The 15189-nt window shown below is 42.6% G+C and overlaps 1 protein-coding gene across 1 annotated transcript in view; it reads right to left on the bottom strand.

Moving 5' to 3' along the window:
* Positions 1 to 203: 203 nt before the first annotated feature.
* Positions 204 to 15189, bottom strand: part of dnaaf9 (dynein axonemal assembly factor 9) — a 28339-nt gene continuing 13353 nt past the window's right edge. The window contains exons 24-37 of the mRNA XM_084044191.1: positions 14020 to 14121; positions 13208 to 13325; positions 12698 to 12786; positions 12422 to 12556; positions 12014 to 12139; positions 9578 to 9615; positions 8096 to 8231; positions 7246 to 7332; positions 5945 to 6051; positions 5461 to 5535; positions 4269 to 4456; positions 3473 to 3538; positions 2785 to 2878; positions 204 to 2215 (exon numbers count right to left, since the gene is read on the bottom strand). Of these exons, the coding sequence (XP_083900317.1) occupies positions 2109 to 2215; positions 2785 to 2878; positions 3473 to 3538; positions 4269 to 4456; positions 5461 to 5535; positions 5945 to 6051; positions 7246 to 7332; positions 8096 to 8231; positions 9578 to 9615; positions 12014 to 12139; positions 12422 to 12556; positions 12698 to 12786; positions 13208 to 13325; positions 14020 to 14121 (1468 nt within the window). The 3' untranslated portion in view covers positions 204 to 2108. The remainder of the gene's footprint in view (positions 2216 to 2784; positions 2879 to 3472; positions 3539 to 4268; positions 4457 to 5460; positions 5536 to 5944; positions 6052 to 7245; positions 7333 to 8095; positions 8232 to 9577; positions 9616 to 12013; positions 12140 to 12421; positions 12557 to 12697; positions 12787 to 13207; positions 13326 to 14019; positions 14122 to 15189) is intronic.

The following is a 15189-nucleotide window of genomic DNA, read 5'->3' as shown; positions in this document are numbered from 1 at the left end:
GTCCCATGACCAATACGACCAATTGGACCATATCAATGTGCATACTGTTGTTTTGCAGTTAGTTTTTTTTACATCAACCATAACCAGTACCAAAACCTGTGAGATGATAGTAGGTTAACTACATTTAATGTATAGCATAATGTATGAGGGATAAACAATACTTTCCCATACATTTTGGTTTTACGTACAGTATGTGTCAACACTTCTGTGTAGGAACCCTATGGATAAGAGGAAGACATGCATAGACGGTAAGAATCCAAGCTTACTGTGTGGTGACCGTGTGACTGACTCTACAGATAATTAGGGTCAAAGAGCACACACGGAGGCATATCTACTCTATCTGAGAAGAGACGTTAAGTCTTATTCTCCAGAACTTCACAACACTAACACAAAGGCTTACCTTAACCTTTCCTCTAATAAACTGACCCCTTTTTTCCTCCAATGCCATGGACCCTAGTGTTGTCCTCTGTTAACGTAGCCAGGAATGGACCAAAACCACATTCTGTGTTCAGTCTACACGATTCCCAAATCATTTCCCCAATCCCAACAAAAACCACTGTCAAAATTAGGAAAGTTCAGAGGAAAACAGGTCAATGTGTTAAAATCACATGGTGTTTAACCGTGAGATGAGAGATCCACACCTGAGCCTAGTGAGGTGGCATTAGTAACTGTGTCTGACTCTCTTTCTACCTACACACAGTACAATCCTGTGTTCATTTCACTGGATATATTAACATGGAGTTGTTTACTGTGTAGCAGCAATGCAGCGATGCATGCTGGAGGTGATGGTCATGATTCCTGCTGTTGCCAAGAGCTTATTGCAGCCCCTCTTGGAAGATGAGATTTTAAGCTAAAAGCGGAAACATTTTAACCACTTAAACCCCAGACTTAGTTGACCGGAGTCCCCCAGGGCTCTATAATAGGCACCCTCTTATTTCCGCACTACGCTAAATATCTTCACCGAAAATAGCCGGTGTACACGCTCACAACGCTGTGACGTGTTGTGGGCTTGTAGATCTGCTATTTTTGCAGAATGTTCAGTATACTAAAAACAAATTGAGCCCTTGGTACTGTCAGGAATGTGTAGCACGGCCTTCTCTCCATTGAAAACAAGCCAGGTTGTCTACCCAGGGCCTGCAAATCTTGAAGGCAGTTATAGACAATTGGAATGACTGTCCGGCCTGACGGAGACAATAATGTGCTTTACGGGTTCCCTGTGGGAGAACTGGCCTCAGTGAATCAACATGTCTCACGCTTGATTCTGTAAAGACTGCCTCCACTGCATGAAAACGGCAGCTCTTCCCTGAGGGGAGTTGAAGTCTTGCTTTATTGCACTTGTGTCGTTAGATTCACTTTAGACTCTTAAAATAAAGCGTGAGGGCTGGCAGTATCTCTGTGTGATTGATGGCATCATTCATCAAGCCTGCGCTCGGGCCAACAGAGTTGGCCAATATTTACAGCTCTGTGGCCAAGAGCTCGCTCTGCCTCGGAGTGGCACACAGACAAGCTAACAGGTGGGCTGTGGATTGGGTGACAACAGAGCCCGGGAGCGGTTCTTGAGAAACCCCACCAGGGAGAAGCCTACCAGAATCACACGGCTGCCCACGCCCGGACAGAAATAGATGCATTAATTGGACGGCTATGATAAACAGAAATGCACAGACTGTATGCAGAGCGGGAAATTCCCTGTAAGTGTGAGGATAGCCAGCCGGATCAGACCACTTTAGAGATAGACAGAGTATGTTTGAGTTTTGCTTTATAACTGTGCTCTATGGCAGTCAGGTGAGGAGCGCTCATCTCTTGATCAACATGTCACTTAATCGTACTCGCAATCACACTGGTCGCAGCTACAGCGCTTTTCGGAGGCAAATTAGCTAGCGGATGTACCAGTGGTTAGGTGAGGAATCAAGATGATTACATCATGGTTATGCAACATTTTTCTGGTCCTAGAAAGTGGATGGACTTCAAGTGACCCTTTTCTCCAGTCACTGTAGTGTAGAATGCTAGTAACCCCCCCACCCTCGCAGCCCACCCTCCCAACACTGCCACAGTGGTTCCCTTAAGACTTAAGACAGACAGACGGATGGAGAGAACATACAGACTGGGACTCATGGGTCAAACAGGTCTGGCTGGCTCTGCAGGTCCAGCTGGTGGTTGAACAACTCAATCTCTTTGTTGGCCTCAGCGAGGTACTCTCTGATGAACTTATCCATGTCTGTAGCAGTAGTGATGTAAGGTGAACAAGTGTAACAGTAATTGTGGGATCGCTTTAGCGATCACACTAATGTTATCTTCACTGTTTATTATTATTATTCCCCCCGTTTTTTTGGGTCATTTCAATGGAGAAAAGCCATTTAGTGACGTCATAATGCATAATGCCATTCTAGTGACGTCATAATACTGATGTCATTGTATTATGACCCTACTATAACACTACATAACACTACTAAAACTATCAATACTCAATACCAGCAACATTCTTAGCGATCCCACACTGTTTCTTCAGGAACAGTACTTTCTAGTACACTGTAAAATACACATCCAGGAAGCACAAGTTGAAGCCTCTGTGATAACTAAAGCCCTTATTGGTCTTCTTTAACGCTTGCCAATCAAATCCCACATGACCTTTCAATGCCCATCAAATCCGACATAATGGACTGCATGCTTAGATGAAACAAAAATAGCATTCTGACTCATGTCCATGACATTTAAAAAAGAAACTTTCACTTTCAAGCCTGGAAAACACTTTTCTTTTCATGACTGTATTAAATCTGAGGAGGATACAGGGATGGTAGTGACATTTTTTTCCAAAGATGTCAACATACTGGTAGCCATTATAGAAGTAGCCTTGTGGGAGAGGCTCCAGGTGTCTGGTCACCTGGGCAGAAAGAAACAACACGATGAATATTTACCCAAAGTAAGCATACACAACCAAACCATGAGCATTTCAATGAAGCAAGATGTGCAACTCTTTCCTCGTCCCATTGTGTTTCTTGGTGCACCAGGGTGTTGTTGTTCTACATTGAATTAGGCTATATCAGTGCTGAATGTGTAAAAAACAGCAGTGACATTGTCATGCTGACAGGTAATGTCAATGAAAAGTGTGTGAGTGTCATGCTGGTCCTCAGACTGCTTATTAATTTGTATTATAGCTGGTTTGTGTTCATTCTTTTTTTAATGCTCTTTATTTTGTGTGCAATGTGTGCGTGCATGATTTTCTTTATTATTTCATTTTGAGCCAGTCTATAGTGTCAGTAGTTCAACAGTAGTTCAACATTGATGATGTGAAGTGGGCTGACTCTATTGCAGGCTGCTATTATATTAGTTTAATAAAAGAACATTGACTTTGGATTTCTTGCCTCTGTGTGGTTTGTGTGATGTCTCCCAATTGTGGTCACTTTACTAGAACTGAAGCCTTTGGCTTTTTTGGTTATCACACTACTGTGTAACAACATGACAAGAGAGAACTCACGTGAATATGGTTGATTTCCTGTGTTGAGAGAGTGTGTTTAGCCTTCTTAGGCTTCTTGGATTCCCTCTGTAAGCACCAAACACAAAACAGCACTGTGATTAAAGAACACATTATTAAGCTTTTCTGAGATTCACTAGATGTCTACTAGAAGATTTCTTTGGCTTTTCAAAAATAGCAGATATACAAGCTCATAGCGAGGCACAGAGTGCCGCGCTATGAGCTTGTAGATCTGCTAAAAAAAATGTAATCGTGGAAAGTTTGTGCAAATCTTTGATATATAAATATGTTTTAAAGGGAACATTTTTAACTCTGATCTGTGCTTCTGGGGGTCCCTGGAACAACATATTTTGAGATGGAGGTCTGCAGCCAAATACACCTTGACAAGGAAAAGTTGGAGCACCCCTGATATAGAAACATACTGTTAGGATTTAGAAAACATTTTTAGATATGTATTTGTCCGCTGACCCCCATCTCAAAATGTTTTGTTCCAGGGGCCCCAGAAGCAAAGATTTGAATTACAAATGTTCGCTTAAAAATATATATATATTCAAAGATTTGCCCAAATTGTCAAGATTTTTCAAAAATAGCAAATCTACAAGCTCATAGCTATGAGCTTGCAGATCTGCTATTTTTGAACAGCCAAAGAAATCTTAAAATGACACAGATGCGTTCCCGGATTGGGTTGATAATTGGCTGTTTACTGTACAGGAACGCTTAGGGTCACCACCCTACTGTGCATCCATAGTGAGTGCACAGCAAACTCTTCAGCTGAAACTTAACTGTAATGTCAATTTACCTGCTTCACACACAGCCTGAGCCAGTCCTTCAGTCCATCCTGGGTGAGTCCTACACCATCAAACACCAGGAAGCAGGGCGTGGTGGGCTCCTGGGGACCGTGGGCCAGGAAGTTGGTGCCATGTTCCGGGACAATGGTCAGGGTTCCGCTCATAGTGTTGTAACTCACCTCCATCATCCTTTCTGAGTCTGGAGTATCCAGAGACGGAAGGCCTTACAATCATGTTTTAGGCATGTACAGTCTCTCTACACTGTGTGGAATGCTTACTATGGCGGCTTCGTATGGAAAGAAGGGCATGCTGAGGTGCAGTGTTAATGCTCAAATATCTATGGAATCCCACTGCCCCCAAAATGGCGCACAGCACTGATGTGAGTGTCACAAAACAACATAAGGCATGTGCCAAATGCATCCCAACTCAATGTGATTAACACACCACAGGAAACCAGTGCTAGATAACAGAAAAACAACTAAACAGAAGGAGTTGATGTAAATAAAATGCTTAACACAACTGAAATCCACTAGACACTAAGGGAATGTACAAACTTCAATCAGAATCACTCTCACCTCATACTTCTCTGCACAACTCATACCTCTCTGCACAACTCATACCTCTCTGCACAACTCATACTTCTCTGCACAACTCATACCTCTTTGCACAACTCATACTTCTCTGCACAACTCATACTTCTCTGCACAACTCATACTTCTCTGCACAACTCTCCTCAATCATATGCACATCTCTCTACACAGCTCTCACACAAAACTCTGCAACCTCTGCTCATGCAACAGTGCTACACATGAATGTCAAATCAACAGGGAGTGAAAAATCAGACTGGTGAAACTACAGGCTAAACACTAAATAGAAAAATAATGATGACATCAGAGCAAAGCACTGGAGCAAAGTTCCTACCGTCAGTCGCTTCTTGCTTGCCTCGAGGGCAAGCCATTCTCTAATCATTCCCAAAATAACTGGGAAATGCAAATGAAGGTCAAATATTTACCAGTGAAAAAATATATCACATCGATTTAAAGTATTTTAATAAACTATGTACATCTGAACTCACACTTGAACTTGAAGTCCTGTTGACCTAACAGGGTAATTATTTATGTTACTTGGTTATTATTCAGTAACTTACAGGAAAATGTGTAAAATCCATATTGCGTTAATAATTATAGAGAAGATAACTCCTACCCGAAAACCTGACTTTCCCCCAGATATTGTACATGTTTCCTCGGAACGGGTTGGTCCTCAGTGATGACTTCAGCGCTAGAGTAGAAAGGACAGTACAAGTACAGAAATACGGTAGCAATGAGATCACAACATGGTTTAGTTTCACAGTTTAGTTTTCAAATCCTTAAACAGTGTTTATGTAAACAGGGAAGCAGTCCATCCCAAAGTGACCCAGTGTGATGCATCCTTATGGGATACGTATCTTTTAACACCAACCGCTGACAATTAGTTTCACACCGCAATCCTCTCCATATTTGGGAGAGAGATGAAGCTTATGTAATCATTTGTCACACCCTGCCAGATCATATCTTGGCTTCTGTCAAGTGTGGGGGTCTGTGCGTGTGTGTGTGTGTGTGTGTGTGTGTGTGTGTGTGTGTGTGTGTGTGTGTGTGTGTGTGTGTGTGTGTGTGGGTGTGTGTGGTGGGGGGCTATTTTTCCATCTCACCTTTGCAGCGGGTGACAAACAGGGGCCTCTCTAGGGGGCGGCTGAACGTCACAAAGTGCTGGCTGAGGACAAGTGACCCTGAGCCACAGGAGAAAGCACCCTTGCACCTGAAACACAACACACATGCATGGTACTGACAGCTAGGGGCATTAACACCGGCCAGCAGCCAAATGCTGCTGAGGTTGATTTAGAACTGCCTGGCAGGTGAGGTTCGTCTACTTTGGCATCCTTGTATCATTTTGGAAGGGCGGCCGGTGGTTGTTAAAAGCTGGCTGGCAAACTGGTCAGTGGATAATAAGGTGACACTTTCAGGTGGGGTCTGGTTACACGCCGCTGGGCATGAATGGGTCAAAAGCACTCTCTCTCTCTCTCTCTCTCACACACACACACACGGTCTCTCTCCCTCACACACACAGTCTCTCCCTCACATACACACACACACACACTCTCATCACCAGAATCAACAGCACTGCAGCTGAAAACGATCAAATCATAGCGGCTGAGGGCAGATACCAGGCGTATATGATCAGAGCAGAGCCTTTTTAGCAGTGCCTCAAATTAGGCTGACCACTGAGGCATGGGGTGTAGATGGATTTACTCCAGAGGTAGGGAGGGAGGGTCTGGGCCCTCTCTCTCTCCCTCCCTCTCTCTCTCTTTCTGTGTACATGGCAACTGCACAGCCAACAGCTTGTTACTGCATGTCTAGGAGGCAGCTGGTGATAGAACAGAAGATGCCCTGTGGGGCTTTACAGCAATCAGGAACCAATACCATCCCTTCTCCGACCACTGTAGCTGCACAGCAATTAACCAAGAGGAATGGAAATGGAGATGCAGGACGGTGGTGGTGGGAGTGGGAGTGTGACGCACGCTGAGCCAAGAGATAAACACAGATCATGATCTGTCCGCTGGTGGCCAAAAGGTTAGAGCATGAACTCTGACGAGGGGTTAGATGGATAGATGGGGACACACACAGTTATTCTTTGTTAGTGAGGCTCCATCAGAACAACCTGTGACCCACTTGTGGTTCCTGAGAAGTACAAACACCGGGCTGTACGTAACGAGTACCATCGTCTCTCCCTCAACAACTTGCCCTTGAGCAAAGCTTTTATCTCCCAAACGTTGCATGTTGCACGGCAACTGCTCATTTCCGAACAGCAGAGGTCTGTGGTTCTATAGAGTGGATGCTAAGCATCAATGTGTGTAGCTATGTGACTTTGAAGTATAGCATTACTGTGAAATAGAATCTGCTGTCAGTCAGCTTCCCTCCAGGGTATGAGAAAACATGATGAGGAGTCTCTTACCATCCCGGGTAGAGGAGGTAACGCGCTCTCAGCATCTGAGGCTCATTGAAGCTGCTGTCTGATAAGATCTGCTTCACATCTTCATTCCTAATGAAAAAATACACAACAAGAAGGGACTTTAATATATCGCCACTGTCAGGCGGAAACCTTGTATGTAACCAAGGATTTAAAAAAATAGCAAAAAGTTTAGCTTTTTTTGCAACACGATCATACGACTGAGTATAGTATAATAGGGTATTAACTTATGAAGAAAAGAAAGAAAAATGTATAAATATGGAGATACAGTACAAGGTTTCTGCTCAACAGTGACAATATACTCAAAGACAGGGACAACGTGAGCTGTTTCACTCCACAATTCTATACATCCATTTCAGTAGCCTGGTGCTTATTACTCAACAATTCTTTTTTTTTAAATAACTGATTTAAAAGCTGTACTATTCATGGAAAAATGATACTTTTCTTCCAAAAATCATTTATACATTTTCACTCATTTTGGGAGCTAAATGGGTTCACACTGCCATTAACGAATGAATGTGTGGTGTTTTCAATGGTTTACACTAGAGGGCGCTGTTCCACAGCCTGTGAATCATGATGATGATGATGAAGACCACAGCCAAAGATCACGTGAACAAAATGGAGCTGGTTTGGTTCAGTATTATAGGGTTTATAAAAGTCAAATTTTCTCTGCTTTCTGTTGCTTTTTGGTGAAAACATCGTTGTGAAGAACTCTGGCAGTGAATGAGTTAAGGGACAAATGCTTTCCAGCAAAGTAAAAAAAAAGAAAAGCGATCAAGTTTTGATTTGACTTTCTGGGACGCTGATGGAGAAACTTCCTATAATGACTGTGTACCTGGTGACAGCTCCTTTCTCTGCCAGGATGAAGGCAGCGCTGGGATTGGAGGAGCGAATCAGCTGCTGAAGGTGTTGCATGAGAGGGTGTTTCTGGGTGTCTGTCAGCCCCGTCCACACCACTGCACTCACAATACCTGACACAGAGACAGTAGAAATGAAAGAATAGGAATTTATGTACTGTACACATCTCTATGTGGGAACACACACACACACACACACACACACACACACACACACACACACACACATACACACACACACACACACACACACACACACAACATATAGCAACTAACTATGGATTAGTGGGATACTCGTGTAGTAGGATGCATGCTTTGGTGACACACAGTGACACAGGGTTGTGCCCATTTATACTTTAGAACACAATTCAGGACAGATACATTATGTACTGTACGTATACGTTCAGCAAGTGGCATTGCTTACATACTGCACTCTGTACTTCTAATGTATTTCTGTGTAACAACTTTTCTTTTTGGCGACACATCTGGTAGCTCTGTTGTCTGTTAGAAAGGAATGCTGCAGGGTCCTAGCGCCGAGGTTATTTTGCAAAGCAACGTTTTCATAAACGGTATGTAATGTAAACTTTAAAATACATAAAATAAATACATGTCTGGTACACTTCTGGTGCCAGCGTCATTTTAGCATGAGTGTAACATTTATTTTTGTTTAGTGAAGTTATTAATTGTGCAATGATATTTAGCCAATGTTGACTCAATTATTCAGTATGTTTTATTGACTATTGAAAAAAGGTAAAAGCATAAGCCCAAAAATAAATCCCATTAATGAATTAATAATTAATTATCACTGGTCTATATTTATGCACGATATATGGCCCAAAGCTGTGAATAGTATGAGACAATAACATGTATTGACAGTGGTATGGTCTTTTAAGACTGCAGTCCTCTCCGTATTTAGAGGGCACGTCATCCATAAAAATAAAAATAGAGTCTGCACACTGTTGTCAGCTCCCACTGTTTATCGCAGATCAGCATTTGTTTTGACCCCCCCCTCCCCGGTCATCCATAAAGCCTTAGAAATCTTTGTATGATCCTTTTTCTAATGTGGATTGGACCCATACTGTAGATCACAATTAAATAAATTGAATAATACAATATGGTGGTTTGATTGAATCCGTTCAGCAGTGGTGCTCTACAGAAGTGAGAAACATTACCACCACTGCTAGAATGGCGCATTCAAATAAATTTACCCAAACTCACTCCTTTTTCACACACAAAGAAGTGTCGCCCAGATGCTCGTTTCAATTTGCGTTAAATTGTCCTGAGGAAATAATGTTATAACACAGCGACCTGCGATAGTGTAACAACTGGGCCAAAACAGAGACAGATGTGTTTAAAATCACCTCCAAGCACCGCTGTTACATAAAATAACAGAGGAAACAATAACTGTTGCTGTATAGCAGCGTGGGGATTGCACAGTAAAGCTTTGTAATAAAACTTACCGTGGCTACATTGCTCTAACAGCTTGGGAAAGGCAAACCTGGAAAGAGAGGAGAATGTGTTACTCATATAGTACATGGGTGACACATACATCAAGCCCATGTTTCAATACTACTTGGCTTAGGAGCTCTTTTTTATTTGATATCTGATCTTGTGTGGCGAGCCGTTGTATCAACACTAACAATAACTCTGTTGACTATGACTCACTCAGGAGGTGCCCAGCCAAAGTTGTGCAGTGATCAACAGCCTAATTCTATGTTATGGTTCTTGGCCAGGTAAACTTATTATCTCTCTGGAAGCGCCATTGCTCATAGAAAGACACTGTACCAGCGACTGGCAACTGACCAAGCTAAAAGCTTTTCTGTAATTTCATTTCAACTTAATGTAATTTATTCTGCGTCTCCTAATCGATCCATGTTATATTCCCCACTTTTTCTGAACCGCGACTGACTGACCAGCCGAAACCAATACCTGCTAGCATGAAGGACCTCAGCCTGCACACATCAGTGACACACACACACACACATACAGTATATGTGTGTATGTACATAAGTTCATTTCCATGCCCTGGTTACACAGCTGAGAATGTGTGCACCACGCACTCGTACTCGCACAGCAGCATGTGACGCCCACAAATGTGCGAGCACGCAAACACACACACACACACACACACACACACACACACACACACACACACACAGTACAAACACACGCAAATCCCAGACCCCCTCAACCCGGTGCATTTGGGGAGATCACCAATTGGAAAGGTATTCATCTTTCCTGTCCTGATGTAATGAACTGTCTCCGTCCATCATAAAGCAGCGGATCAGGACTGACTGATGAGCTCCGATGAGGAGAGAGTGGGGGGGATTAGAAGTTAGGGTTGAGAGGAGGGTCAGCCCTGAGCCGGGCTAAACACACCCAATTAGCACCGTGGTAGGGGTCCGCAGACATCCCTGTCCCTCTCCCCACCCAACATAATCAGTGGGCGAACAGACAGGGACAGGAGGCTTGTCAGAAGTTGCCTGGAATGGAAAAGTCAGCAATAACCACATTACTAACTAAGACTGCTAGCTGCCTCTCCACAGCTGGGCCAGGCAGGCAGGGATGGAGGGAGCGACGGATGCATGTAAAGGATTTCAATGCAAAACCCCTTCATATCCAATTTGGAAAAATAGCACTACTTGAAATAGACAGTCAAAAACAGATGATTCCATCTCTGTAATACAAATATCTGTATTGGGGGCGCGCCGTGGTGGCTTAACCAGGTAGCATGTGTACTACAGGCATAGGCCAACATACATCATATCCATCTTGCTCATGACCCTGTCGCATGTCAGCCCCTTTCTTTTGTATCCACCGTCTAGAAAAAACACAATACAAGACGACGCGGTGAGGCATAAATTAGGCCTTAACTTCAGTAGTAATCCATAATTAGCTTTCATGTCAAATCCTTTTTCAGACAGTACATAACATTGCATTTTGTCTCAACACTCTGTATATAAAGAACCAGCAAGCACTGGCCAGCTCTGCTCGCCTGCGCAGTGGAAAACCAGGCTCACTGACTAGAGTGGTATGCCCTTATTGTTTAGACCAGCCCAGTCAATCTGCCCCACTGAGAGGTTCTGTGAGCCTCCATCTTAAGCCTGTAACAAAAGGAGAGTGAGATTAAATGTGGGGACTGATCCTCTCTGTATGAAAAGGGAACCAGCCTTGGATTTTAATAGCTGAAGTGTCATGTAACCTTGGCCTGGAAGCCTCCAGCGTTTCAATGATCTACCAATATCATCACACCCTGAGGACATCTGGCGCTCCCTCATCCTGCAGAATATACTGCTGCTCAAATGGTATTTGAAAATACTTTTTTTGATCACTTAAACCTACAACTTTGTTGACCGGCGTCACCCCGGGGTCTATACTTGATTCCCTCCTTTTTTCCCTATACACAAAATCTCTTGAGATGCATTATGGGCTTGTAGATCTGCTATTTTCAGTGAATGTTTGCATATTTTTGTGAAATGTTTGCCTATTATTACCAGAATAGGGATGCTGGGGTTCATGTGGTTAAATCTTAGCACACATAGAGACCAAATGTTTGGGTTTACCACATAAGAAACACTGAGCACCCAAAGGATTAGGGAGTCACAGTAAAAAGCATTAGAAATGGAATTTTGTTATACATTCACTGACTGATATTCACCTGGTAATAGCTTAACTGTCCTGATGCGATAAGCCCTACATATCTGGTATTTAAAATAGACTTGCTATTTCGTACAATTCTGTTCCATCCATCCAAATCACAAGTATTACTTACTTACTGGCTGCTACTGCAGTGCTTTTGCTCCTGGATGAGCTTTATATTTAAATAACAAACAGGAACCCAGGGATTCATTCATTATTCAGCATCCAGAGAAGAAGGAGATTGAGAGAAATATTACCTGTGCTCCACACAGGAGGAGAGAGGGTCCACACAGGCCGTGACAGCTCCAATGGTGAAACAAGCCTGGACAACAGGGTCTGGATGGAACAACACCGCCTGGACCACGTCCAGAATATCTGTATATCTGTAGACAAACATGTGAGAGAGAGAGAAGGGAATCAGTAAAAAAAAACTACTTTTCTGTGTTCTTTCCATTTATGTGACAGCCTGACAGGCGGTGTTTGGGCATCAGGGTTGTGCAGTACTTGGTAGAGAAGATGATCCTAAAAATAAAAAAGGAATTACATGTGCAACTAGAGAATTGGAGCTGGCTCCAACTGTTCTTTTTTCCTGTGATGAAAAATGACATCATGTCAGGCGAGATCAGTGGGTCACTGAAGTTGACGTTGAATGGACCCTTCCTTACCCAGGAGTGAGCAGCATCAGTCGGGGCTTTCCTCCTGGACCTCGCTGGCTCTCCAGGAAGTTGGACAGAAAGTGCTGCAGGTGAGAGGCAGAGAAGCCATCGCAGCTGTCTGGACCAGGCTGGTACACCACCCACCTATGGCATGCAATTAATAATGAGAATAATGATAGTCCCTATTTTGGGCATGTCATTATAGTCAAGTTTTCAAAAAATAGCAAAGCTTGCTGATCTACAAGCTCATAATGTGTCAAATGCAACGCGTGTTGAATTTTTTACCTTCCACCTTCCTTGTTCAACTGAACCAGATAGTTACAGAGCCTGCTCTTGTGGTTTCCTGGCAACCCAGAGAGGATGGAGATGACAACCTGTTCAGAAAGTTCAATTGTCCGTCAATGATGTAGTGAAGAGAACCAATATGTATCCCCTGCATGACTAGGATGGAAGTCTGCCATTCGCTTCATCCTGCGTCTCCTCCACATGGTCTGCCTGTTGGCTTTTCTTCCAATGAAAGCATACCAAGGGAGGTGCACTGCCTAGGCTACTTCCAAATATACCCAGACAAAGCTAAATAGAAATGCAGGAATCAGTGGAAACAACTCATTGTAGCCTTTTGTCCCACAAGGCACAAAGAGGATTAAGTAAGTCAACATAATCAAGTTTGTCACAAACAAGAAAGGACTAGAAAGTGAGAAAATACAAAACTGGCAAAATAAAAATAAATAAATAAATGCATTTCCCGTTATTTCCAGTAGAAATGTTTCTGTGCCCTTCACCCAGTGAGCTCACCTTGTCTCCCTGAGCTGTCAGAGGGCTTTTCATCTCTGTGGAGGAGAACAGCACCCCCAGATGGTCATTAAGAATGGGCTCCTGACCCACACTGCTCAGGGAAAAGTGCTGAAGGAACCTGGTAGAGTGGAAAGTAGTACACATGACTGAAAAACCAGCTGACAAGCAGTTTTACTTGAAGACGGTACAAATCGTCATTGTCGGGGCAGAAACCTCATATATCAATGTTTGAACTTTTTGATGTTTTTTGTTTTCATAAATGAATGCCCTATACTTCATATACTAGTGCCACACAAAAGTAGTGAGAAAATAGCAGATCAGATCAACAAGCTCACAACGTGTCGGCTATTTTCACTACTTTACCACTATTGAAGGTAATTACCCGATAAACACTTTGAAAAGGTAAAAAAAGGACTTCCAGTACCAAATTGTATATCTTGATATATGAACAGTGATATTGTAATGGCCTCCTATTACTGATTTTATTGCCTGTAATTGCCAGATAAACACTTCAAACAACAAGTCTATGCACATTCGAGTAACACTGGAGGCAGCAACACATGCAAATAAACTCCAATTACTTCCAATAGTTTTCACCTAAAGTAAGGGGCCGTCTGTGGGACTTCCTTCACACGTTTTCTTTTTTTTATGTGGAATAAAGTCATATGATGAATTTCAAGTGTTTTTCTATTCATGAGAGCAATTTACAAGCAGAAGGAAGGAAACTGAATTACTTTGTAGAATAGGTGGGTCACCTGTATCAGTGCATCTGCACCTACTACCTAAGATGTGGTAAGACGGCGTGTACTAACATGTCTTGCTCTGGTAGCTGGGAATAGGAAGTCTTTAGGCTGCCTCTGCGTTTGGCCACCGGAGGCTCCTGACTGTCGTGCAGCTTCTGTAGTCGTGAGTGCCTGAAGAAACAGTAAATACTTTATTAAAATGTTGTTCACATCGAGCATTTACTCTTCACATATTGAACTGAAATCCATCCATATACACTAAAGTCCGATCAACGCCATATTTTTGGGTCCAATGCCAATCGCGATTTTGTAAAGTCCTAGCCAACCAATTACCGATGTTTTGACTGATATTTTGTCAAAAAGTGCAACAATTTCTATGCAATTTGAAAAACGTAAGACTAATTTCAGATACTGAAAAAGTTGAATAATGGTCCATATATCGGCCAGACCGATATATAGGTCAAGCTCTAATATACTGTATACTGTAAATGCTCTAAAACAGAGATTTTCAATGTGTGAGGTGTGCCTCCCTGTTGAGGTGCCAAAGCCTTGCAGGGGAGGTGTGGAGAGATGTGAGGGTGAAAGTGACAGCTGGCTGAGGAAAATTAAATGAGAAGCCCTTATTTCCGTTTTTTTAAAATTCTGCTCTCCTACTGCACACTCTTGCGCACATTCGTGCATACATGTAAGCTTAAACTTGGCAGTAGCACCAGTGGCGTAGCAAAATGTTACTTCTCAGTTTAAAGTGATGTATTTTGGCTGTTCATGAGGAAGAGACCTTGGTAGACCTGACGTCACTCGCTTGCTCTCTCTTGTTCACATACTCTCTCTCTCTCTCTTTCTCTCTCTCTCACACAAAATTGGCTGACGCAGATAGGCCTTTCAGGCATGGAGGAAGATGAAACATGACTCACAATTAGTATTAATTGTTATCTGCATTTCAATGTGATCATTATTATCAATATTTAAAGACAGATTTTTACTTACAATAATGGATTTCCTGCATTTTAGTAGTTACAATGACTATGCTGTGTTTCGTCATTTAGCATTTCTTTTGGCATGTAGCCTATTTATATACATATAAAATGCATTTTCTCTTCACATATTAAATATTTGAAGGGAGGCCCACCCACTGTATCAGACTTTGAAAACTCCTGCTAAATGCAAGAAGGATTCATAATTTACAAATAATGGGAATACATTTCTGCAGAAAACAGCCTTATACGTAGCTCAGACAGG

The sequence above is a fragment of the Gymnoscopelus microlampas genome (assembly GCF_963454915.1).
Source record: "Gymnoscopelus microlampas genome assembly, chromosome: 20".
NCBI classification, from domain to species: Eukaryota; Metazoa; Chordata; class Actinopteri; order Myctophiformes; family Myctophidae; genus Gymnoscopelus; species Gymnoscopelus microlampas.
Note: the sequence above shows the minus strand (reverse complement) of the source record. Positions and strands in the feature narration are given on the sequence as shown.